This window comes from Lycium barbarum, chromosome 6 (genome assembly GCF_019175385.1).
Source record: "Lycium barbarum isolate Lr01 chromosome 6, ASM1917538v2, whole genome shotgun sequence".
Classification (NCBI taxonomy): Eukaryota; Viridiplantae; Streptophyta; class Magnoliopsida; order Solanales; family Solanaceae; genus Lycium; species Lycium barbarum.
Window position 1 is genome coordinate 121,784,988 of NC_083342.1, and position 26,100 is coordinate 121,811,087.

Sequence of the window (26,100 nt, forward strand, 5' to 3'; positions counted from 1 at the left end):
TTACAAAATTTAAAATTTATCTTAATTATGCGATTCTATTATACATTTATACAAAAAACCTATAATTTTAATTAAAAATTAAATAATTTATACGATTCACTGATACCCTTTCTAGTGCTACCATAAAAAAGACAGTACCATTTTTGTTGTAAAAATAAAACCCTTTTTAGGGTTAATGATTTGGGGGCTTGATTAGAGCTGGTTTGGCCTAGCGGCTAAACACTGTTTATTTTTAGAAGTATTTTTTTTTCTTTTCAAAAAGGTACTTTTGGTGAGTAGTATGAACAAGGACAAGTATTAATGAACGTTTACCATCAAGATTATTTTACAGAGAGAAATTATTTTAAATATCTATTATGAAATACTTCAATTAAGTTTTTACTTTTATTTAATCAAAATTAAAAGTCCATATTAAAATTTTCAATTAATATAATACATAGATAAATTCAAAAAATATTACATTTTGATATAATATCATCACGATGATTTAAATATACTAAAAAACTACAATCAAAATAAAGTCAAAATCATTCCACAAATTAAAATTCGTCACATAGAATTATTAATTAGAAATTAATGGATTAATAAGGGATATACTTAATAAATATGTATTTATGATAGAGATATTTTTGTCTTGAAAAAGTTAATTTTTTGCTTATGCTTTTCCCCAGCAACAAAAAAACTACTTCTTAGAAACAGTTTTACTAAGTAGCCAAATACCTGAAATATTGAAAAACAAATGCTTTTTGTTTAAAAATAAAAATAAAAATTTGGCCTCAGAACCACTAGCCCTCTTAAACTCAAATCTTCTTCCCATAGGTATTCTTCTCGGAACGGTACCCATTTAATTTTTCTACCCAAAAAAAATACTACTTATAAATTGGAACAACACAAAATAAACATTCTATTTACTAATGACCCGCAAAATTTGGCATCCAACTGTCCAAGCATTTTAAGTGCAATTCTAGCAAAGGTGCGTGTCGGGCACAAGTCTTAAGCGGAGCTCCAGATCCGTTTAATTGAATTGACTCGGAGCACAAGAAAACTTCTTTGGACACAACTTGTCCATCTTCAATTCATCCACGAATCCTTCATTTCTTCCCTAACCATCTTCGATTTTGACAACCTAATCTTTCTGTTAGATGACAAAATTGTAGCTATGGCATCATCATCAAGTTCCCTTATTCGTCGAGTTGTTCCCTTCTTCACCACCAGGATTCGTCAAAATTACCGCCTTTTGAATTCCTCAGCTTCTGCTCTATCCCAACCCCAATCCCAATCCCAATACCAAGCCGAAGCCGAAGCCGAAGCTCCCGATTCTGTCTTGTTGACCGAGAACTGCGTTCGTGTAAGTTTTGTTATATCTCTGTCATCCCAAGGTTCCCTATTTCTTCTAAAGAAAATGACTTTTATGATTGATTTTAGAGAAAATGGTCAAAAACACACCTGAGGTATGACCTTTTTGCGAGTGTTTCTCAGCTAAACTATCACCAACTATTTATCAAAGCAAACCTCGAAATTAATGAGTCAGGTGCTATGTGGACGAAATTTTGTAGGCAAGTTAAGTTGTCACGCGCCAAGCGAATTTGCATGTCTGAATTCCTTGTAAAAATTAAATTGGGATAGTTGGCTAACTTGGTTATTTTACATGCCTGAGTAGCGGATAAAAGAGTTGCAGGCTGGCGAACATAAAGAGAAGATGCTTCGCTTGAGTGTTGAAGCTGGTGGTTGTTCTGGGTTTCAATATGAATTCTCTCTAGATGATAAGACCAATTCTGAGGACAGGTTTGATGTTTTCTGCTTGTATTTTTTCAGCATATGTTGTTTTTCCTAAACTGTCTAAAATAAATCTTTTTAGTACTGGAATGAAATCCACCAAATAAGGTTGAGAGAACAACGTTTCTATTATGAATCTATTACATGTTAATAGTCTGAGTTTCTGCCTAAAATGAATTTAATTTTCATCCGGTATGCACGATGGAAAATGTTATTGCATGAACAGAATTGACCATTTAAGGTAGATTGAAGTATAACATTGGTACTTTTAGTTGGAGAAAAGAATAGAAAGCAGCACTTACCATGTGTTTATCCATGCATCAAAGTGAAATCTCGTGAAGTTGCAGACTGATATCCAATGTTAACTGGGCTATTTTTAAGTGTTCATGACTTGTAAAGCATATGGCTTTTAAACTACATATAGACCTTTTTCTTAAAGGAAATCATGGAGTGCTTCTCTCCTCAACCCCCTAAAATGGAAAGGGGAACCATGGAAGAAAGGGAAGGATGGATTCCAATAAGGAAATCGATCAAAAGAGATAAAGGGGAACAAGGAAATCACAGAACTGATTAGAATGATGGATGAATTGAATTAGTCTATGGATCTATATAGCTGACCCAACTAGTTCGGGATTGAGATGTAGTTGATTGATTGATTGATAAATCCTGTTCTTGGCGGTCATAAGGAATTTGATAGATTCTGAAGTATGAATTCAGCATCCCACCTGCACACCCCAAAAACCACTCATAATTTGCTATAGTTTCATAGATTACTAGTTTCAACATTTACCATTACCTTGCTTATGTTGTTATCTTATTCGTTTCTTCTATTTTACAGAATTTTTGAGCGAGATGGAGTTAAATTGGTTGTGGATAACATATCATTCGATTTCGTCAAAGGTGCAACTGTTGATTATGTTGAGGAGCTGATTCGTTCTGCTTTTCAGGTCTGTGAATGCAGCTTTCCATGATCTTCTTTATTGGTATTTTCTTGCTGTAAGTTACGTGTGCTTATTGGTTTTCCAGATCAATTGCACAGTAGGTAATGCTAGTCCCTTTCTTAATTCCTGTTTTTTAATAGGTAGTAATTAGGAAAGTTTATTAACTCAAAGCCCAAAAACACTTGCAATTCTAAAATATGAATAAGTCACTGTACCACTGACCGCTCTATTCGCCTAGGGAAGTAATAGAACTTTTACCTTCGGAGTTTATCTAGAAACTAGTTAAATTATCCGTGCTTCGCGCGGTCTTAAAAAGTATTAGTGAGGCAATATTTTTATTAATTAGTCCACATAAAAAATGATAAAAATTAATTTTTGTTTATAAAATCACGTCTAAACTCTTAAGTAACCAAATCTTCTCTAAAGGCCTATAATGGAATATGATAATATGCCTACATTAAAAGGAAAAAAATCCTTCTTTAAAGTAATAAAATACAAAGACATTATAAAATAACGATGCTTAAATTGAAAAGATAATTATATAGTAGTAATATCACAACAAAATAGACACTTTTTTATGGTTCCTCACTCATCAACTTCTTTGTCAAAATAATTTATTTATTTTTAAAAAAAACCAATACTAAAACAAAGGAAAGAACACCAACTTCCCCTTTTCTAAAATCAGTTAGGAAATGTATCTACAAACTCCTAATCACAAAACAGAAAAAAAATGCATCTCTCCCTCGATTAAATTGTATGTATCTTTAAGTAATAATTATCAGAGAATATGTAAAGTAATAGCTGAAGATTAGAGAGTTTAGATTGTATACAGGTAAAGAAAAAAAAACTTATAAACAACTTATTGCTAAGATGATTCAAGGAGTGTTCAAAATTAAAAGTACATAATTTAACTCTTATGACCACTCAATACATTCAAATAAAGGTATTTGTACAAAAACAACTTAATCATGTCTCAATATAGTTATATCATTGTCATTCTCTGATTGTTGAAAAATGTTCCCCCTCTTTCTCTTAGTAGTTTTTTTCCAAATCCTGAAACTAACATCAAATTCACCGGAAAAGAAAGAAGAAAATCTACCAATTGTCTACCACTATGATACATTAGTGGGAAAAAACTAAAAGAAGAAAATCTACCAATTGTCTACCAATATGATACATTAGCGGGAAAAACTACGTAGGCAACATACCACTTAACGAACTTCTAAAATAGTGGTGCAAGAATGAATGTGCCATTTTGCAACATCTGTGCATGTCAGAAATATAACCACGAAAGTTTTGTCAAAGTCTCGTTCATGGTATTATGTAAAAGTCCATTATTGTGACTAGCATCGTTTGAGACGAATGTCCCCGCCAGACCATTTGAGCCGTGTTGGGTTGACTCTTTACCGATCCTCAACGTAATTTCGTCATCGTCCCTGATCAATATGAGTTGTGTATTTGTTTTTTACCTTCATGTTTTAAATAGAGTATTTTCTAAGTACAACGATTAATGGATTTAAATATGATGTAAGTTACAATTGACAGAGTAAGCAATGAGAGTTAATACTCAAAAATCTGAGTAAGTAATGAGAGTTAAAACTCAGAAGGAAGAAAAAGACCTCATCGATTCATCTGATCTTGCCTTGAATGGAGACTGAAGGCACTCTTTTTTCCTCGATAAATAAGGAATATGAATGTAGGCATGCTACACAAAGAACAAACTAATTAACATGAAGCAGAAGCAAAGTCAAAAGTGATGAAGAGAACCAATGAAAGAAGAAACGTGAAGAGGCAAAGTGAACACAACTGAATCGAAAAATCAGTTTGGGTTAAAAGGAAAGTAAAATAGTTATCGTTATTACCAAAGGAAAATTAAGCACTGATGATTATCCAAAATATTATTGTAGTACAATCCTGCAAATGGGAGACAATATTTGAATCAAAGCCAAATAGCAATTACCATCAATACTTATCTAAGTAAATATAGTACACTTCACAAAGCCAAGTCCCGCAACATACAATCTGAGATCTGGGAAGATGGAGAAAAATTCTGAACAATTATTCCTGACAGGCCAACCATACATGTTGTGTATAGTAACAAATCCTAAAGCATGATAGACATTAAAGACTATCATTGAAGAGTAAACACGCACAATACTTATTACTTTATGTTGGCATGAAAGTTGAGACTGACACTATTCATTAATGCATCTATATCTAAACTTATCTAATACATAAGTGTATTTTACAATTAAGTTACATTATAGAAATAAGCAATGTAATTTATCCAAAATAAAATAGAGGTGAAAAAGAATAAGTAAGAAATCGAGAAAAATACCAAAATCATATATTTTTCCTCCTCCGACCACGGGCCTCTCTCCGTGGCGTAGCTTTGTATGAGTACAATGCTTCAACTCAAGTGTTTTTTTCGAGAAAAAATTGTACCGGATATAAAAGCAATCATTATCAAGAATAACACACAAAACATACCCATGAATGAAAATGGCTTAAAGTAGGCGTAAGAAATAATTTTTTGAAACAAAGAAAGGACTGAAATTGCGAGAAGGAGAAACAGAGAAGAACCGCTGAAGGCCAAGGAAACGTCACTAACCAAACAAATCTCAAAAGGCAGAGTATATTTACCTGGGCGAGCACCTAAGGCGTAGGGAGGAAGAAGAGGGAAAGAAAAAGGGTTGTAACGAAATAGAAGATGAAACGTCAGGGAGAAGGAGGAAGAAGTTGCCGTTTATTTTTTGGGGAAAAAAGGTGACTGTTGAAATACCCAATTTTCTTCAATTAAGGGCTATTTAAAAGAAATTTAATATGGGGAAAATGCAAAAAATTGACAAATAAATGCAAATGTTGGCTTTTGAGACTGCCACATAAGTGGGCCTATGTCCCGGCTTTATATATATATATATATATATATATATATATATAGAGAGAGAGAGAGAGAGAGAGAGAGAGAGAGAGATAGATAGATAGATAGATAGGTGTCTATCTCAGGGAAAATGATCAAACTGGTCCTTAATGTATGGGATTTGGATTGTTTTGGTCCTTGATATATACCATGTGAAAGGAGTAGTCCGTAATGTTTGCAAAAAGTTAATAGCTTTGTCCTAAAGCCTATAACTAACGGATCGCTCCAAAAATGCTGTCAAAATGAACGGTGCTTCAAAGGCCACTCAAAGTCAAAACCAGCTACTTTCTTTGTGCTGCACCAGTTATGGCTTTTCTTATGGCATTTCCATTCTGACGCTCTTCCTTTCATCTTTTGGTGAAAGTGCTGAACATTTTGCCAAAGGCATCAAAGAGTTGTCCGTAGCTTTTGTACATCCTCGACTTCAAGTCCACTTTACATGCCTTGTATGGAGTATTATCTTTCTAAGAACACATGCACATGTTACCAACAGAGGTAATTAATGTTTGTTACATATTGCTGTATCAAGAGAAGAAAAAAAGTAGTACTTTCTGTGACTGAGAGATAAGCTCACCAGTATGTTTATGGAACAAAAAGCAGATTAGCATGAATACCAAAATCAAATCATTTCCATCCTCTTTGGTGAAACTTTCTTAGCTTTGCTGATTTCCTTTTTATTGGAATTTTTTTGAACTTGAGTGTCAAATTTCCAGAAACTAAGAAGGCCATTACTCCCAAGAAACCTAGAAAAAGAAAGATCAGATTTTGGAAGAAGACAAAAGCTTTGAGATAAAGAAATATATTGCTATATATTGGGGTTGCATGACAACAGCAGAATAAAGGGAGACAATCTTTCTTCCTTATCTAGTTTAAGGGGGGCCCTTTTCGCTCACCAAAAAAGAATATATATACTGTATACTTCTCTTTTAGATTCCTGTACTTCATTCCTTTTAAGATTTGCAGAGGTACGAGAGCAATAAAATGGACAAGAATAAACTAGCGCAGACATAAGTAACAGAAATATCTCCGGTGCAACATAACTGTTTTGGGTGAGCTTTTGGAGCACCGTTCATTTTGACAGTATTTTTGGGTGGATCCATTAGTTTTAAGCTTTAGGACCAAAGCTCTTAACTTTCTGCAAACATTAAGGACTATTCCTATCTCATGGTATATATCAAGGACCAAAACAATTCAAACTCCCATACATTAAGGACCATTTTGATCATTTTCTCATTTAACACGTATAAACTAGAATTCTATTTTGGAAATGCATGGATTGGAGGAGGGAAGAAAATCACTTTGGACTTCTTAAGCAAAGTTCGTTGTCTGGTCAGGTGTGGAACCAGGAATTTAGTTGATATTACAAAATATTATCTTGCATTACATACTGTACTGGAAGTCTGGAGCCGTGATTGCTTCCTCTCTTCAACTCCTATCTTCCCCGTAGTGTCGTTCATCAACCAAAAATGTATCAGTAACAGAACAGAGTGAATAAAAAGAACAACACGTGGCATTTGTTTCCTGTAAGGAGCAGATGCATATCGGCAGTGAGTTCATCCGAACCCAGTATTTCCAACACCGAACATAAATTCATGTTGTATATCGTAAAAAGCTAGTGTATTCCAAGGCACAACTTATGATAGTAGATGGATCCTAGAGATAATGGACTTCTGGAAACTCATTTATCAACAACAACAACAAGCCCAGTATAATCCCACTATGTGGGGTCTGGGGAGGGTAGAGTGTACGCAGACCTAACCCCCACCTTGAAAGGTAGGGCGGTTGTTTCCGAAAGACCCTCGGCTCAAGAGAGGAGAGAAAAAAAAAAAGGACAAGACAAAAGGTTAGATATGATCAAGCGTATCAAAAACAATATGAAAGCAAGGAATAACAAAGCAAGAAAGTCATGGTAAAAGGAGAATTAACTGCTATAAATAACTATGAAAATGAAAACAATGAAAGTAAATAAGCCATTATAAACCAACAGATACTCGCAGAAACTCGCAGAAATCAAGAGACAAGAAACTATAGAACAACATAACTACTCTTAAGGGAGGATAAACGTGACTACCTACTATCCTTCTACCATAATATGAGTCCTCCATACCCTCCTATCTAAGGTCATGTCCTCCGTAAGCAGGAAATGCGCCATGTCCTGTCTAATCACTTCCCCCCAATACTTCTTCGGCCTACCTCTACCTCTTCTGAAACCGTCGCTGGCCAACCTCTCGCACCTCCGCGCTGGGGCATTTTCATCTCTCTGCATCACATGCCCAAACCATCTCAACCTCGCTTCCCGCATCTTGTCTTCCACTGAGGCTATTCCAACCTTGTCTCGGATGACTTCATTCCTAATCCTATCACTCCTAGTGTGCCCACACATCCATCACAGCATTCTCATTTCCGCCACTTTCATCTTCTGAACATGAGATTTCTTGACTGGCCAACACTCCGCCCCATACAACATAGTTGGTCTAACCACCACTTTGTAGAACTTGCCTTTAAGTTTCGGTGGCACCTTCTTGTCACACAACACTCCGGAAGCAAGCCTCCATTTCATCCATCCTGCACCAATACGATGTGTGACGTCATCATCAATCTCCCCATTTCCTTGTATAATAGACCCAAAATACTTGAAACTATCTTTCTTCTGTATGACCTGGGTGCCAAGCTTCACTTCCACGTCAGCCTCCTGTACTATATCACTGAACTTGCACTCCAAGTACTCTGTCTTGGTCCTACTCAACTTGAACCCTTTAGACTCCAGAGTTTGTCTCCAAACCTCCAGTTTAGCGTTAATCCCGCTGCGAGACTCGTCAATCAGGACTATGTCATCCGCAAATAACATACACCATGGCACCTCACCTTGAATTTGCCGCGTCAATCCATCGATCACCAAGGAGAATAAAAATGGGCTAAGAGCTGATCCCTGATGCAGCCCCATCACCATTGGGAAGTGCTCTGAGTCTCCTCCCAAAGTCCTTACCCTGGTCTTGGCCCCATCATACATGTCCTTGATCGCCCTAATGTACACCACAGGTACACCTCTAGCCTCCAAGCATCTCCATAGAACCTCTCTCGGCACTTTGTCGTATGTCTTTTCTAGGTCGATGAATACCATGTGCAAGTCCCTCTTCCTCTCCATATATTGCTCCACCAGTCTCCGTACAAGATGAATAACTTCTATAGTTGAGCGCCCCGGCATGAATCCAAACTGGTTCTCTGAGATAGACACGCCTCTCCTCACCCTCATCTCCACCACCCTTTCCCACACTTTCATAGTGTGGCTTAGCAGCTTGATCCCTCTGTAGTTGTTGCAACTTTGAATGTCGCCCTTGTTCTTGTACAATGGAATCATTGTACTGCATCGCCATTCTTCGGGCATCTTAGTCGTCTTAAAGATGACATTAAAGAGTTGAGTCAACCATTCTAAATCTGCCCTGCCTGCAGTCTTCCAAAATTCCCCCGGAATCTCATCGGGCCCGGTCGCTCTTCCCGTACTCATCCTACGAACAACACCCTTAACTTCTTCAACCTTTATATTCCTACAATATCCAAAATCACGACACCTCTCGGAGTACTCCAAATCTCCCAACACAATATCTCTGTCCCCTCCATCGTTCAAGAGTTTGTGGAAGTATGACTGCCATCTCCGTCTAATGAGAGCGTCCTCCACTAGTACCCTACCATCCTCGTCCTTGATGCACTTCACCTGATCCAAGTCGCGCGCCTTCCTCTCCCTCGCCTTGGCTAGTCTGTACAACTTCTTATCCCCGTCTTTGTCCTCTAGTTCGGCATATAGGCGTTCAAAAGCTGCTGTCTTTGCCGCCGTAACCGCTAACTTTGCCTCCTTCCTCGCCATCTTGTACAATTCCCTATTCGTTCGCCTCTCTTCATCATCCTTGCTGTGTACCAACTTCGCATACGCCACATTTTTTGCTTCCACCTTCTCTTGAACTCCTTCATTCCACCACCAGTCCCCTCGGTGCCGACCACGACTACCCTTCGAGACCCCCAGCACCTCTCTAGCTACTTCCCTAATGCAACTGGCCGTCCTATCCCACATATTGGTCGCCTCCCCACTACTCTCCCAGGCTCCCATAGATCTCAGCTTCTCCCCCATCTCCAGGGCACCCGTCATGGTCAAACTCCCCCATTTGATCCTAGGCCTATCGTCCACGACCTTCTTTCTCTTCCTCATCTTGATTTCTAAATCCATCACCTAGAGCTTATGCTGGGTCGATAGATTCTCACTCGGGATCACCTTGCAGTCTTTACAAAGACCTTTATCTTCCTTCCTAAGGAGTAAAAAGTCTATCTGCGTCTTAGCCACCGAACTACGAAAGGTTACCAAGTGCTCCTCCTTCTTCGGGAAACTCGAATTGGCCACCATCAGCCCAAAGACTTTTGCAAAATCCAACAGTGCAACTCCTCCTCCGTTCCTGTCCCCGAAACCACAACCTCCATGCACATCGTCATATCCCCCTGAAATTGACCCAATGTGCCCATTGAAATCTCCTTCGATGAATAGCTTCTCAGTGGACGGTATACTTCCCATCATCTCGTCCAAATCCTCCCAAAAACGTCTTTTCTCCTCCTCGCCCAAGCCCGCTTGCGGCACGTAAGCGCTAATAATGTGCAAAATAAACCCTCCAACAACCAGCTTAATCGTCATCAACCTATCGCTGACTCTCTTAACCCCTACCACCTGTTCTCGTAAGTCATTATCTACTAAAATGCCTACCCCATTCCTATCCCTCGACCTATCTGAGAACCATAACTTATACTCATCCACATCTGTAGCCCTGGATCCTACCCATTTAGTCTCCTGGACACAAGCTATATTGATCCTCCTCTTGTTAAGAATCTTAACTAGTTCGATGGACTTCCCCGTTAGAGTCCCAATATTCCAAGACCCTACTCGTAGACTAGAGACTCCCTTAACCCACCTACCCCCTCTAACCCTCACCCCTATCCGAGAACATGACCCTATTCCACCATCATCTACCAAAGCCAGTAAAGCAAATATAAACTACTCGACCAGGCAGTAATCAATACTAAAACACAAGTTAGTACTAATCTAGATGAAAGTGTAACTACTACGACAAGAACGAAATAAGTAATGCAAGAATGCAAATTAGCAGCAAGGGTAAAATACAGAGAATTAAAAAAATAAAATTAAAAAACCGGAGGTACCAACTCCATTTAGACAGAACCTGCTGACGTCGGAGTCACTGTTCACTGTTCACGCCGGAATCACTGTTCACGGCGGGAAGCTTGAATCTGTCGGACCAGAGAGAAGAGAAAAGAAGAAAAGGAAGATAGGAGAAGAAGAGGAGTGGGGGTGGGTATAGGGCTGTCACAAACCCTAGGAGAGAGAAAGAGAAAACTTACCTGGGGAGGCCACCGGGAGGTTGCTGGCCGTAGTTTGGGGTTGGCCGGAGTTGGGGGGTAGGGGTGGGGGTAGATGAGGGAGTTGGGGATGGGAAGAAGAAGACCGTTAGTTTCCTAGAGAGAGAGAGAGAGAGGCTTTTACTCAAGAAATTGACCAAGAACTAAAAATAATGGAAACTCATTTATCGACAAACAAAAATCTCATCTGTTTGAAAAACACATGTAAAATGAGGAGAAGAAAGGCTTGGAATGTGTTTCCGCTTGCATTGATGTGGGTAGCTTGGAGTGGGAGAAACAAGAGAGCTTTTGAAGGAATAGAGTCAAGTTTTTCTCAGTTGAGTAGTAGTCTCCGCTCCCTTATTTTCTTTTCGTGTAATCAGAAAGTTCCTAGTTGTATGGAGGATTGGGTGGAGTTTGTAGATTCTTTATCTTTTGGTATATCCCTTGTATACGGCCATTTTTTTTTTTTGGCCATGGTTATGAATGTAAATACTTTTACTTGATCGAATTAAAAAAATGATTGGACCATATATTTTACTATTATGCCAGACACCTTGTTGAACTTATTTGTTATTGGTATTACCTTCTAATGGGGAATAAGGAGTTAGTACTTGGATGTTAATTTGGAGGAGATCAGTTGAAAAGCTACTATAGACTTGTCATGAAAAATATGCAAACCTGCAGTTTTTCTAGTATAATTTGAGATATTAATGGTATGAATTTGTACAATACACTATCACCTCCTCGCATGAAATCTTCTAAGACCATAGGATGCTTAGATCCCTCTATTTACTAATACTAATGTTCGCATTGATAAGAACTTTAAGCTGTTAGATCTTTTAGCTGGCACTAAGACCATTTCATTTTCGGTTTGCAACTCGCAGCTTTTCATTTTACCACTTCTGTTCGTGTCTTTCATTCTCTGCAGGTATCTACCAATCCAAGTGCAGTGGGTGGGTGCAGTTGTAAAAGTTCATTTATGGTGAAGCTGTAATTTGACACTTCCGTAACATTCAGCCCAAATAATCAGCATTCCTCTTAGCTGACATGGTTTGTTGCATGAACGACAATTCTATTAGTCATTCTGTGCCTAATGTCTATCCATCATATACTTCTGAGGCAGCAAGACCTGCATTGTGAGATGAGCATTTTTCAGAATTTGTACTTGAGAGTTGAGGGACCATAGGTTATATATTTGTACATGTCAATTTTTTGCTTACTGGAGCTAGTTGGAAGTGCAGAATGTAACTGTTAAATTAGGCAGACAGATACTATTGTATTGTAGGCAATAACTCCAGCTGAAAAGACACTACTCAGTTTTGGCTGGAGACATTTGTACAAGGAATTTGGAAGTGAAGAGGTTTCAAGCAGAAGACAAATTACTGGTTTCGTTCCCCATCTACTGTGGTAGAAAAGTTTTGATCAAGCAAAGCTTTTTTTATGATCTTTGAAATCTATGTTCATGTTGAAACTGAAAAAATCAGAAAAAGAACAATATTACCTGAGTTGAATTTACTGAATTTTGGACGTATACTTCATTTGTGGATCTTAAGGTGATAGGCTTTACAGCTGGCTATTTTCATTTTTTAACTAGGAGAACTAAGAGGAGCATTTGCCAAAAGAAGTGGAGAGTTCTGTTTGTGCTTTTTAAGTCTTTTACAATGTCGCGGTTACTTGAAAATCAAATATTGCTTGGGACGGGAATTCTCAGGGAACTCGCTCTTGTTGATGCAACGGTCAAAGAGTGGTACCAAAGATTTGGTGAAATTTTCCGATATGGAGCAACTACCTTAGCTAAAGCTATTAATTGTTGACAGCACAACTTCGAAAATGTTACATATTCCTAACGCTATTGTGGATTCTAATGGAGAAGCTTTCGTTAACTCCTTTAGGTGGAGAAAGCTGGAAATTGTTTGGTATTATTGATCGAGTTTTGAACTTGAGTCTTAACAAATGCTTCAGTTATCTTAAGCAAAAAAAGCACTCTATCTACTTAAATCATGGTGGATAAAGTTATTTGATACCTGTGCTGATACGGTAGCCGATAAGGCGAAGTTGTTCCGTAAAACAACACTATCTCATTAATGTCTTAGTTTTTCTACTTCTAATTTTTCCCACCCACAATCCGTTGAAACTCCATCGCACATCAAATTAAAGAGTTACTAAGCCTAGGTTCATGGCGAGAAATACAATTTGAAATTATATTAAGCCTTGTTTAGATAGGATTGAGTAGCCGGTAGATCAAGTCCTGAAAGACAATTGACTTTGAATAAACTTTGCTGAAGTTCCTCAAATAAGTTTTAGGGCAAAGTATGAAGTATTCGTTTATTTAATTTTACATCTGGCCAAATATTATCAAGATGGTTAAAAATTTCAGAACCCAAAAGAATGACTTTTTATTAAACAGTTACGGCGTCGTACTCTTTCTTCTTCTATAATCCGAATAGCGTTAAACCCTCACCTAAACCTCAAATCTATTACAGAAAGGAAAAAAAAAAAAAGATGTCATTTTTACTATTGAAAACATTAGGAAAAAGATCAACACTGTTCTCTCGAATCCCCAAACGCAAACTCTTCTTATTTTCTTGTCAATTTCATAATAATTCTATTTCCAATAATAGCTTATCAATATTTCATTCTTGGTATAATTCATCCAATAGAAGAAATAAAGGGTTCTCTTCAATTTTCAATGTAAGTGCAAAAATCCCATCAGGGTCTATATTGGGTGTTCGGTTCTTGAGTTTGGAGGCTGTTGTTGAGCCTACTACTAGTGATGGGCTTACTGTTGAAGGAATTATAGCTAAAAATTGGAATATAATTGATGAGAGTGAGAATGATTGGAAAAGTCATGCTTCTTCCATTGCTCAGTCCATTCATCTTATCAAGAAACGACTCAAGGTTTGTTTTTCTATTTGTAATTGCAGTTTGAATTAGCTCTCTTTGTTTGGGGTTTACTTAATTTAGATTGGCACATCACTAAAAAAGTTGTGATCTTTTTGCTTATATTAAAGAATGAGCAAAACCCTGTGATATTTATGATAAAGTTCGGATCTTTGTGCTTGTCCAGGGAGAAACATAAGTTTGTGATATCATGGAAAAGTTGTGATTTTAATGGTTTATTTATTCTGTTTGAAAGATGGGATTCTGCAGTTTCTGCGTACCAATAGTTCCATAGTAGGGTGAATTTACAGAGGAGGCGGGTGTGTGTGTGTGGTGTGGGGGGGGGGGGGGGGGGGGAAGGGTGTAATTGCGGTAGGTGATAGACATGGTATGAATTCGTTGCTGAGGTAGGTATCTGCACCAATGTGAGCTTCGCATAATTGGTCTCAAGCTCGGATAAAGGAGGGCTGGAATAGGTTTGACGACAAGTGCAAAAATAACCAAACCTTGATGAATCCTCTAAACATTGAACTTGTTAGTGTATGTATAATAGCTTCAATAGTATGGCAGAGTATGAAACGGATTTAAATGAATGATCAATGTTTGTATAAACTAAAAGCAATAATAGTAACTGATAACTAACATAACTAGTCTGACAAGAAACTCTAGTTGTAGTTGAGCATGTTTAGGGGAGTGTTATTTTTATTCTTCAGACTGAAATAATGTATACATGGCTCAATCTTTTAACTTTAAATTAATGGGTTAAGTCGTTTGTTTTTTCTGGTCTTCTCCCATTTATAGTGGAAAAGGCTAATACACAGGCTTGAAGTGCTTTCAACTCAGCTCAATAAGGCAGATCTTTGGGATGACCCTGTCCACGCTGGGAAGATCAGCCGTGAACATGGTTCTTTAGTGAATAAAATGGAAGATGTTATGGCAATTGAACAAGAGTTGGTTGAACATATTGACATGATTAAGCTTTCCCGGGAAGAGAATGATCCAGAGTTGGAATCGGTGAGCTTTACTTTTTTTTTTTTTTTATTGCTTGGAATGTAATCCATGTTCCTGTTTTTGTACTATTCCACTTGTTTCAGTTTAGTTTAGAATGGTGCAAATCTCAAATCTGATTCTTCCTCCTAAGTTCAGTTTGTTCAGGCATATCATTGGAGTTATATCAATACTTTGTTTAAATATTAATTAGTTTTGATTCTAAGGGTTCCGTTTAATTTATAGTTACCTCTTTACTTTAAGTACGTGATTGGTCATTTTAACTAACAGTCTATTTCTTTGTAATTATTGCTATACTCCACTTGGAGCTGATATGCAAGTACCAACAACCCAATTCCTGCTTCGTATGACAAATAATATAAGTTCGTAACTCCATCTTCTGTATGAAGCTGACTGCTTGGTTTGACCAAAAGTTAAATAGGAGTTGAAGTTTTTTATCCTTCAAGGAATATTATAAAGAACTAAGGTTAAGTTTTATACAACTTCTTTTGTTATACTATATGTAATTTGAACCTAACTTGCAAGTATCAACAGCCTGATACCTGCTTGGTAGAATGAATAAATAAAGAAACTGCTGAATTTGTATCTCCGTCTTCAAACTTATTGCTTGGTTTGACCAGGATTGAACTTGGGAGGAATTGAAATTTTTCTGGTAATTTTTTTAATCAGTGTTTGTTGAATTACTCTTTTACCTGCAAATGCAATGTAGGCATTGTTTTTTTTCTCTTCCAGTTATAGGTACAAAATGATTTTTATAAAGAAGTGAAAGTTAGGTTCTATATAACTGGTGTTATATTTTACGTGATAAAACATTTTTTTCCTTTCAAGAAAGCGAATTAGGGATAGTCCAATTCATACTGCCACTGGGGGACCGTATGGTATGTGTGTATTGGATCAAACTTGTGAGAAATTCTACTGCCACTTTCCATTTCTACTTACTTTATTAGTCATTTTGATTGCAGGAATCAGTGAAAGCTCTACTCAGGATTAGAAGGAACGTGAAAGAAAAAGAGCTCGAAGCTTTATTATCTGGGGAGCATGATTATTATTCTTGCTTTATAGAGGTTAGTCCCTCCGAAGCTCAGATTGTGTTTTTTGAATTGTCAAAACATGGTTTTACAGATACATGTATCTTTTATTTTGGAGAACCCTTCATCTCCCTGATCTTTGATTCTCTACTTATCTCTCCTTGTCACATCTTGTCCCAGAAAAAATTACATAGGACATGTCATTAAAAAGGCAACTCAAGCTGTTAATATCCTCAATCATGGTTTTTGTAAAATAGATATTGATTGTTATTTCCCGTATAGGTGCAAGCTGGAGCTGGTGGTACTGAAAGCATGGATTGGGCTTCAATGGTCATGCAGATGTACAAATCGTGGGCTGAACGCAAAGGATATGGTGTTTCTGTTGTGGATGAAATGCCTGGTGAGATTGCAGGAATCAAGGTCTAGGTTCTTACCAAAGTTTTTCTCTCACTTGAAAACTCTGTAGCTATTAAGATGTATGAAAATTGAAATTTGTGAATTCTGAAAATTCTTAGCTATTGAAATAAACATTACTTTTAGAATATGCCGTTACAAGAACTTGGTTTAGCCTTGAAGCATAACAGACTTCGTTAAACATATAATCAATGTGTGTTTAAAAATAGGGTTGTGAAATTTTGTCATGGGTATCTACTAAGCAGAAAAGAAAACTGTCCTCTTTCTTTTTATTTTTCTATCATGGCACTAGTTAGCTATTGTTTTTATTGCTCTGCTGACTTATGCTCACTCTTGTTATCAGCGTGCAACAATCAAAGTTGATGGTGAAAATGCTTTTGGATATTCCAAATCAGAGGTAGGAGTGCATCGTCTAGTACGCATATCACCATTTGACAGCGCAAAGAGAAGGCATACTTCCTTTGCAGCAGTTGCTGTAACTCCAATTTTGGGAGATGGATCTACCCGTGTTCAAATCAATGAATCTGATCTTCGTATTGAGCGTTTTCGATCAGGGGGAGCTGGTGGTCAGTCTGTTAACACAACTGAGAGTGCTGTCAGGATAACTCATATTCCCACGGGCATTACTGCCTCTTGTCAGAATGAAAGGTAAGCATCTATGGTCTAAAGTAGAAAAAATGACAAAGATGGTCCCTTATGTTTGTATGCTCTTAACAGTTTTGGTTCTTTAAGTTTGCCAAAAGTTAACACTTTTAGTCTCTATCAAATATTTAACAATTTATGTTCGTTAGATTTGAAGGGAACAGTGGGGGAAAAAAGGGAAATTAGCGGGAACTCACATTTAGATGTACAATCTTTGGAGTTTCTGCTATTTTTGATTTATTTCTAGAGTCTGGTGCAGCTTTTTAAGGTGTAATTTCTGCTATTTTCTTAATATAGTTTTAATGTCCAGTGCAGTTTTTTTGTGTTGCATATTTAGGACTTGATGAGATCTTGGTGTTTAGTAAAATATTTTTCCCCACTGTTTCCTTCAAATCTAATGGACATAATATGTTAAATATTTGACAGATTAAAAGTGTTTAACTTTTGGCAAACTTAAAGGACCAAAACTGTTAAGTGCATACTTAAGGGACTATTTTGAACCTACCCTCAAACGTAAGGGACCATTTTTGTCATTTTTTCGTCTAAAATACATAGGAAAGCTTCTTTCATTTCCATTGAGAAGCAGAAGAGGAAATGAAATTTTTTAATGCTCTAATATTTGTCCAAACTAAAGGTCACAACATTCAAACAAGGCGTCTGCCATGGCTGTGCTCCAATCGCGCTTGGACCAACTTGAGATGGCAAAGCAGGCTCAGATGAATGCACAACATACGCAGTCTCTGACTGAGATCAGTTGGGGCAACCAAATACGTACTTACGTGCTCCATGTATGCTTTTGTACAGTTTAACCTTTCATTTTACTTGCATAACTATGGTTCATGTAGTCATCATAGGTGTTGTGTGTCATGCTTGCAGCCTTATCGCATGGTGAAAGATCTCCGGACAAATTATGAGGTTTCGGATCCTGATTCTGTGCTTGAAGGGGATCTTGATGACTTCATTTTGAGCTTTCTTTCAACGTCATTAGACAAGGATGAAGAATGACTTGTGACCTTAATTTTTGGGTTCCCCATGGCCAGTTGATAGTGAAATAGGATAATATAACTCCAATATCAGTTCTCAGCTCCACTTTGTGGCACCGAGAGGCCGCTTTACTGGGGCCTCATATTGCAAGAGAAAAACCTCAAAGAAGTATTTTTTTGGCCATAGGACATCATTCCTGCTAGTTCATGGGAATTACATATACTGGCTACTATTCGTGTGCTGAAGTTCCACCATCTGGATCACATTCTTTTGTACGAAGTTGATGTAATAATATCTTTGGATCAAGCTGGTTCTCCTTTAGGACTGCTTTAATTTATCCAAGGTATGTAATAACAGTGAAACTGCTTTTATCAAATAAAAGAAAATAACTGTCAAACTGAGGTAGTGTACTTGTTTGTAACTGTGCGATCAATTGATTTTGTTTGTAAATTCTACACAAGCAACATTATGCCACTGAAATGTTAAAGTTCAGCAGAATACCACTGTTTTCAGCTCGTGAATAGGATCTTGGTTGCTGTTGATTTCTAATCTGCCTTGGTAAGCGCAGCATCTGCTTTGTTTTCCTAATATAAGTACTGCTATCTGTTTGAGGTGTGAGATTGTTCTGTTTCAGTAAGAATTGAGTTAAAATGATGCCAACTCTGTAGCCACTTAATTTCTTTCTTGTCTCCCTCCATTCTCAATTTCATACTGGTTCTAACACTATACATTGAAGTTCGGTAACTTTTGGTAAAACAGAAAATTATGTGCAAACTAGATCAACTGCCTACAGGTCAGATCCTATCTAAGATCAGAATATGGGAGGTTATATCTAATCTATTGTAAGTACCTAACAGAGGTAATGATCAACCACGCATGACAGTTCCAGTAATGTATGCGCCCATGGACCGCTACTCACTTATCAGAGAATGCAAGTCTACTGTTCAAGGAGGCTAAGTTTAATTCTTCACAATTGCCAGAGTCCAGCTTTATCATAATTATGTCAAATTCAAATTTGAATCCACAAAAACATAAAACAATCTCATCCTTGGATGCCACAGTTGGGGAAGTATTTAATCTTCTAGTTTGAGAATTCTGTTAGCATAGAATTTGCAGTGTCTCTGGAAACTGAGTGAAGTGGATCCAGATCTAGTTGCATTACGGAAACCATTTCAAGTTGAAGTCAGTAAGGTTGTAAATCGTTTGTTCCACTCCAAAGAGAAGCTTAGTGTAAGTGTGCAATAATCATAAAAACTTATCGCGTCAGGCTATATAGGTACGATAGGAGGGTACGGTTAAGCAGGTAAGCGAAGGCTCTCTCTCGCTGCCCGGGCATCCATCCAATGCATTCTTTTCGATCTTGTACCCTACTTATGTGTGATCAGGAATATAGTACATTTTCTTTTTAACTGTTTAAGTTTTTAGTTAAATGATGTAAAATTTTGTCAGATGTTTTACAACTTTGAATTAAACTACTTAAGTCTTCATAACTGCTAATAAGATTTTTGAAAATGAGAACCAAGGCATTGTATTGCAACAAATGGTTTTTTATTTTATTAACTTGAAAGAAACTTTCCGGAGTTATATACTAAGACATGTAGTACTGACTATTTGCACACAAAACTATGAATTATAAACACGTACTACTAACTAGTTATATAATAATATTAAAAAAAATTGGGGCCTAACCTTGAGCCACCACCCAATCACCATCAACAAAGTTACTGATAAAATTCCAAGGTTTTGCATCACTAGTGCTACGATAAAAACGTTGGTCTCTTAATTAGTCTCACTTGGAGATACCTTAAAACCAATAGCCTACGAGCTTAAACCCTCATCAATAAGTACCATAATAACAATCTCGCCATAACTCGAATAGATTCAATAAAAGGTCGTATCATTTTTCCATGGGAATCAAGATCTGCATATCAAAATTTTTGAATATGCAGGAGAGATCGGAAATTTCGGACTCCTTGCGTTGCAAACGAGTACCAACATTTCCATAACGATAGTTCCAGAAAGGATGCAGCTTCAGGTTGTCGACATTAACCAATTCCTCATTGTCAAACCTAATGGGGTCCTCTGCCCTGGAATCTGACTTTTTCCACCTTACTATTGCCGTGAGTTTCTTTGAGTTAGTACTTTTCACAACCCAACACGTGAAATACCAACATCGTTAATAAATTTCTCTATCACAAATTGTTCAAGAAAAAAATCATGATGCCCAAGGACTTTAATTTGCATCATGAATGTCGAGTCTAAATCTTTTTGTTTATTCCCATCTTGCCACATGACGTCAAGAGAAGTTCTAGTATCTACAATCAAAAGAGCAAGTTCTTCTGTAGGGAGATCACGCTATTAAGTTTTAGAGTACCCATCGACTGAAGCATGATGAAGACAGAAGTCACGCAGTTCCCAAAGTTAAATAAGAAACGCAATAGAGGAGTATCAAGATGTTGGGCTTTTGTTCTGCAGCTAGAACAGTGGAGGACCCGGGCCCAGTTCCAGCAGATATAATCCAACCGATCATAAGAGAACCAGCAGTGACTTTAGTTATTGTACCTTTTAAGCTATTAGTTAATACGCGCAAACCTAGATAATAAGGAGGAAGATCATCCTCATTCCAATCACTAGTGGAAGACTTAAGTGGTCAGCGTTCCTAAATTTCTGTACAGAACCATCATCAAACTTCACAGTGACGTCTTTGACAACATCTTCAATCCTACCAACCAAACGGGCAAGAACAACATAGTCTCAATTACAAACTCTCTCACACGTCTCAGCTGCCTAGATGGACGTTTCTGACAGCATATTTTTCGTCAAGCATCAACCACCACTCCTAGTTGACCTCTTGGGTCATGATTTTGTGCTTGAAGGGGATCTTGATAAATCTATTTTGAGCTCGCTTTCAACATTATTAGAAAAGGATAAAGAGTGACCTCTAACCTTAATTCCGGGTTCCCCTTGACTATTTATAGTGAAATTGGATGATATAGCTCTAATCTCAGCTCTTAGCTTCACTTTGTGGCACTGGAGGCTGCTTTACGTGCCTTATTGCATGAGAAAAGGCTCAAAAAAGTTATTTTTGGTGAAAAGACCTCATTTCTGCTAGTTCATGGGAATAACATATACTGGCTACTATTCTTGTACCAAAGTTCCACCATCTGGATCACATCATTTATACAAAGTTGGAAAATAATAGTGAAACTATTTTTATCAAATAAAAGAAAAGAACTATCAAACTGAGGTAGTGTACTTGTTTGTAAATGTGTGATCAATTGAGTTTGTTCTTGAACCCTCCCAGTACGGTACATAAATTCTACACAAGCAACATTATGTTACTGAAATATTAAGTTCAGCAGAATACCACTGTTTTTAACTCGTGAATAGGATCTTGGTTGCTGTTGATTTCTAATCTGCCTTGTAAGTGCAGCGATCTATTTTTTGTTTTCCTAATATAACTACAGCTATCTGTTTAAGATACGCGTTTGTTCCGTCTCAGTAAGAATTGAGTTAAAACGATGCCAACTCTCTAGCCACTCAGTATCTTTCTTGTCTCCGCACCTCCTCAATTTCATACTGGTTCGAACGCATCGACGTTCCGCAAACTTTGGGTAAAACAGAAAATTATGTGCAAACTAGATCAACTGCCTAAAGGTCAAATCCAATCTAAGATCAAAATATAAGGTTATATCTAATCTATTGCAAGTATCTAACATATGTAAGATCAATCAACCGACAGGTGTTGCACACATTGTTGTAAATCCTGCTTCACGTTTGTTATTGTAAAAATGCAAAATTGAAAACTTCAGATTATCACATATACTGCAAATGATGGATGCTTAGGCAGTAGCATGGCTCTCAAACAAAAGCGCAGAAGCAGGACGAGATGTGCTAAACGAGACTTCAATTATGCAACAAGAGGCGACAACTCGAGTAGATTAACTACTGTAGAGTCAAAAGTATGCGAAGCTACTATAGACATACCAGGAGAAAATCTTCTAATCTCCATTTAAATCCACCATATTGTGAAACGTTAAATGCAAAATATCTACAAATTTCAAGCTTTAAATCATTATAAAGGAAACAAAATTGGATCTCCATGAGGAGAAAGAACACAAACATGCATGGCCATAAAGAAACAATAAGCTCTTATGTCTAGCTGCTCCATGAATCAAGAAAAATGGATTCCAGCCTTGTTAAAGAGAGAAAGTAGGTGCATGAAATCTGCTTGTGCGAGCTTGATAGATCTCTTATCCTCATATTTCCCTTCCTTTAGCACTTTCAAAACTCTCTCTTTGAAGTCAGCTCTTTTAGCATCACCATCATCCACCTCCATCTCGTCATCATCCTTTCCATCATCAGCATCCATACTCAAGTCTCCAAATGTCTCTCCCAAGGCAGATACATCCAAGACCATTTCCATATCGTCTGACGGAGCTTTCTCAGAGTTTTGTAACGCTTGCAAAGTTCTATAGTTCTTTTCCAATAAAGAGAGTACGGATTTTTGTCTAAATATAGAACCTATAGTTTTGTTTTTCCGGTTGAAACAGATCCTGACCAAACCATCCCACTCCTTAAAATTGACAGGACCAAGTGGTCCCCTAGGTTCAATTCTAACTACAGAAGAATCAACCTTTGGTGGTGGCCTGAAATTATTCTTTCCTACCTTCAATAAGTGCGATACTCTGGCCAACAGCTGTGTGTTCACCGAAAGGCGGCAATAAAGACTATCACCGGGTTGAGCAACAAGCCTCATAGCAAATTCTCTCTGGAACATTATTACTGCAGCTCTGAATAAAGGCCTATGAGCCAGTAACTTGAAGGTAAGAGGAGATGATATTTGATATGGGATGTTAGCCACACAAATGTCGAAGTAAGGGAGATCACACTTGAGAACATCCCCTTGTATAACCTGCAGCCCAGAAGATCAGAACAGCTTCAGCACCTCGAAGTACACATTTATGGGACATGCATTTAACTGAAAAGAAGGATAAATGAAGGATGACGACATATGTCTATAATGTAAGTGCATTCTTATTTTCATGTTGCTAATGGCATGACTGTGATAATTAGTCACGTAATGATCAATCATACATGACAGTTTCAGTAATGTACGCGCACATGGACCACTACTTACTGATCAGAGAATGCAAGCCTGTCCTTCAAGGAGGCAAACTTTATTCTTCATAATTGCCAGAGCTTGGCTTAATCATGATAATGTCAATTTCAGACAGCAAAGATCAAATTTGAATCCACAAGAACATCACACACACTCATCCTTGGATTCCACAGTTGGGGAAATATTTAATCTTCTAGTAAGAGAATTCAGTTAACATAGAATTTGCAGTGTCTCTGGAAACTGAGAGAAATGGATCCAGATCTGGTCGCATGACGGAAACCATCTCAAGCTGGAATTGTCAATCCTTTGTTCCACTCCAAAGAGAAGCTTAGTGATTGAAGTGTGCAAGTTATTGGGTCTGTATACCATAAAAACCTTATGGGTGACATCAATGATCGAACTTAGATACGTAACTGTTTCTATCCTTTGAAGAGAAGTGGTGTGAGTTGATTAAGAAAAGACATCACTCTACTAGGCCATTTTACCATACTTAAAGGTAACCATAATTATAAAGAATCACTGAGCCACCAAACAGAGTAGTAGCTGAATTAGTTAGTTTCCTGAAATGTGACCATTAAGTGTGACAATGGTAAGACACACATTATGGGTCACCAATTTAGTGTCACTCTTTCATGAACCGATCCAAATGAGAGCTTGTCTTTAGTTTCTTCCTCACTAAAAGAACAAAGCACTAAATGCTAACTCGTGAAAACGTTTCCAAACAAAAAGCAACATAAAACCACTGACAGCAACAATTATTTAACACATCACATTCAAATCAAAATTTATCCAATCACGAAAGTATAACAAAGCACCATGCTTCCAAACCACAACACTACCAACCAATAAGTAATAAAATATCTTTAAAAAAAAAAAAAATACCTTGAGTCGGTTAGATAAAGGAGTTCCTTGAAACCTACGTTGCAATTCAAGAACCATACGAGGATCAACCTCAACAGCAATAACTGATTTTCCAGCTTCTAGAAGCTTCTTGGTAAGATTACCAGTACCAGGTCCAATTTCAAGGATAACATCAGTAGATTTAATTCCAGCTTTTTGGACAATCGAATCAATCAATAATGGATTTTTAAGAATATGTTGACCTTTTGACTTGTGGAATGATATTCCTCCCTGGAAGTGGTTTGACCCGGTGGCTGATGAGCCACGTTGAGGCTTGTCTTTCTTCATCTTCCCTCCCGCCATGGTGAAATTCTCTAAAGCTTTTGGGAGATGAAATTGTCGTTAATGGAGGGCTAGGGTTTTTATTTTAAGCGGACATCTTTTTGGGCCTGATTGACTCGTTTTGTATTGGGCTAAGGGCCTCAACATGTGAAATTTCCCTATTTTGTGCTGGTATTTAATTTATGGCCCTCCGAACCAAAAAAAAAAAAAAATCGCACGGCATAATTGTATATTTTCATAGTATAATATTCCACGAGTTATGTAGGGGCGAATTGGTGTGCTAATTTTGGGACACGTGAACCCATGATCTCTCCTTAAAACTAAGTATTTTATGTATATATTTTCTAAAATTGATATAATATTATCTGTTGTAACACATGCTATGAGGTTCAGTTTTGATGATTGATCGTTCAAAACTCATCCTATAAAGATAAGGTTTGCATCAACTATAATCTGGTTTTTGAGTTTGGAACTGAACCCATCTAAGTTGAAGATAGAAACAGTTCATTTGATTTTTTAAAGAAGAATAACTAATTAACTGAATTTAACTAACTAAATAAGAAATCATAGCACGGCAAAAAATTGACCAAGAAGTATATGTCTAAAAGACCTAGAGTTAGGATTTTCTCAATTATCGGATTGAACTAATGACTTGTTTCCTCTAATCTGGCCACACTCGTTTCCCCTAACTAACCTAATTAATGAATCACCCACTCACATAAATCACGACAAAACAGTTATCCCAAACTACTACTTTAAAATCCTAGCAATCAATCCCGTGATTATTTGGAAGTGTTGTTATTCAACATCGACCTAATCCTATAATCTTTTCCCAGTAAAACAGGATATAATGATGTGTTCAATCGAGAGCTCTTCAATCAAACAACAATTAACACATAATTGAACAAAAGGAATTAAACGACTCGATTAATAGGAAACAAAATCAAAAAATCCATCCAACCAACAATAAACTTCATCAAAACCCTAGATAATGAGTTTAGCTGATCATGCTTAGAGCAGTAAAAACAATAGAGTATTTAGAACTCATAATTCCAAAGTAGTGTCATTGCTAGAAATTGAGTCACACGATAGACACGTTGAAGATTCCTCCCCAACGGTGTAAACCTCTGCCTCTCTATTCCCAAAGTGTTATTCTGTTGCTTTAAGCGTTTCCGAATTGCGATTAGCGATCTTCCTTAGCTTTTAGCATGTCTCATCTTAAGTCAAAAATTAACATTTTTGGCTTGTTTCGTTCCTTTTCTTTAATTATTATTTCCATCCTCTTAACTCAAAATCAACTGCGACATGAAATCGTGCAACTTATATATGAATCTTTAATTATTTCCATCCCCTTTTCTTAAGAATGCTTAATTCTTTAGCTGTTTTTAAAAAATGAATATTATATACAACAAGACGCTTTTTGGTGGTGTCAGCTCATTTAGAATGAGTCTGCAGACTAATATATCAATATTTTTATTAATCACTGAGTTCTACAACTGCTTTAATAGAAGAAGTCTTCTCTATCTTGTGGAATTTGTTCTATATTATAAAATTGAGGAAAAAGGTCTGAACAGAAAGCAATCAAAACTCCAATCTAGAAAATTAAGGACCACATTATTAGCTTGTCGTAGGTTTATTTCTTAAAGTAACGTCACTCGAAAGAAAAAGTAATTTCAATCAGTGTTTTAAAAGGCGAGGGCGTAAGGCGGAGCGTTTTACGTCTGCCTCAGTGAGGCGTAAGCCCTAAGGCACGGGGCGTAAGCCCCATGGGGTTTTAATTTTTAGTATTTTATAAAATGATATAATTAG

The 26,100-nt window shown here is 37.2% G+C and overlaps 3 protein-coding genes across 3 annotated transcripts; 2 read left to right on the top strand and 1 right to left on the bottom strand.

Moving 5' to 3' along the window:
• The first annotated feature begins 903 nt into the window (after window positions 1-903).
• Window positions 904-12,569, top strand: LOC132598436 (iron-sulfur assembly protein IscA-like 2, mitochondrial). Its single transcript, XM_060311299.1, has 4 exons — window positions 904-1,348; window positions 1,661-1,785; window positions 2,615-2,723; window positions 11,960-12,569. Exons 1-4 carry the CDS (start codon window positions 1,160-1,162, stop codon window positions 12,023-12,025), a joined length of 489 nt encoding a protein of 162 aa, XP_060167282.1. The 5' UTR covers window positions 904-1,159; the 3' UTR covers window positions 12,026-12,569.
• A 723-nt stretch (window positions 12,570-13,292) lies between these two features.
• LOC132598435 (peptide chain release factor PrfB2, chloroplastic) lies at window positions 13,293-18,513 on the top strand. Its single transcript, XM_060311298.1, has 7 exons — window positions 13,293-13,929; window positions 14,713-14,925; window positions 15,882-15,983; window positions 16,230-16,367; window positions 16,705-17,009; window positions 17,638-17,791; window positions 17,880-18,513. The coding sequence occupies exons 1-7, from the start codon at window positions 13,534-13,536 to the stop codon at window positions 18,006-18,008; spliced, it is 1,437 nt and encodes a 478-aa protein (XP_060167281.1). The 5' UTR covers window positions 13,293-13,533; the 3' UTR covers window positions 18,009-18,513.
• A 3,458-nt stretch (window positions 18,514-21,971) lies between these two features.
• LOC132598437 (ribosomal RNA small subunit methyltransferase) lies at window positions 21,972-24,365 on the bottom strand. The gene is made up of 2 exons (XM_060311300.1): window positions 23,992-24,365; window positions 21,972-22,902 (listed from the first exon to the last, which is right to left on the bottom strand). Exons 1-2 carry the CDS (start codon window positions 24,310-24,312, stop codon window positions 22,162-22,164), a joined length of 1,062 nt encoding a protein of 353 aa, XP_060167283.1. The 5' UTR covers window positions 24,313-24,365; the 3' UTR covers window positions 21,972-22,161.
• Window positions 24,366-26,100: the final 1,735 nt, after the last annotated feature.

Bases quoted from the DNA above. Each gene is read 5' to 3' on its own strand.
- LOC132598435 (XM_060311298.1), top strand. From the start codon at position 13,534: ATGTCATTTTTACTATTGAAAACATTAGGAAAAAGATCAACACTGTTC. The intron at 13,930-14,712 runs GTTTGTTTTTCT...TCCCATTTATAG, and splicing joins TTATCAAGAAACGACTCAAG to TGGAAAAGGCTAATACACAG. The intron at 16,368-16,704 runs GTCTAGGTTCTT...TCTTGTTATCAG, and splicing joins GTGAGATTGCAGGAATCAAG to CGTGCAACAATCAAAGTTGA.
- LOC132598437 (XM_060311300.1), bottom strand. From the start codon at position 24,312: ATGGCGGGAGGGAAGATGAAGAAAGACAAGCCTCAACGTGGCTCATCA. The intron at 22,903-23,991 runs GTATTTTTTTTT...TCTGGGCTGCAG, and splicing joins CTTTATCTAACCGACTCAAG to GTTATACAAGGGGATGTTCT.
- LOC132598436 (XM_060311299.1), top strand. From the start codon at position 1,160: ATGGCATCATCATCAAGTTCCCTTATTCGTCGAGTTGTTCCCTTCTTC. The intron at 1,349-1,660 runs GTAAGTTTTGTT...ATGCCTGAGTAG, and splicing joins TGACCGAGAACTGCGTTCGT to CGGATAAAAGAGTTGCAGGC. The intron at 1,786-2,614 runs GTTTGATGTTTT...TCTATTTTACAG, and splicing joins AAGACCAATTCTGAGGACAG to AATTTTTGAGCGAGATGGAG.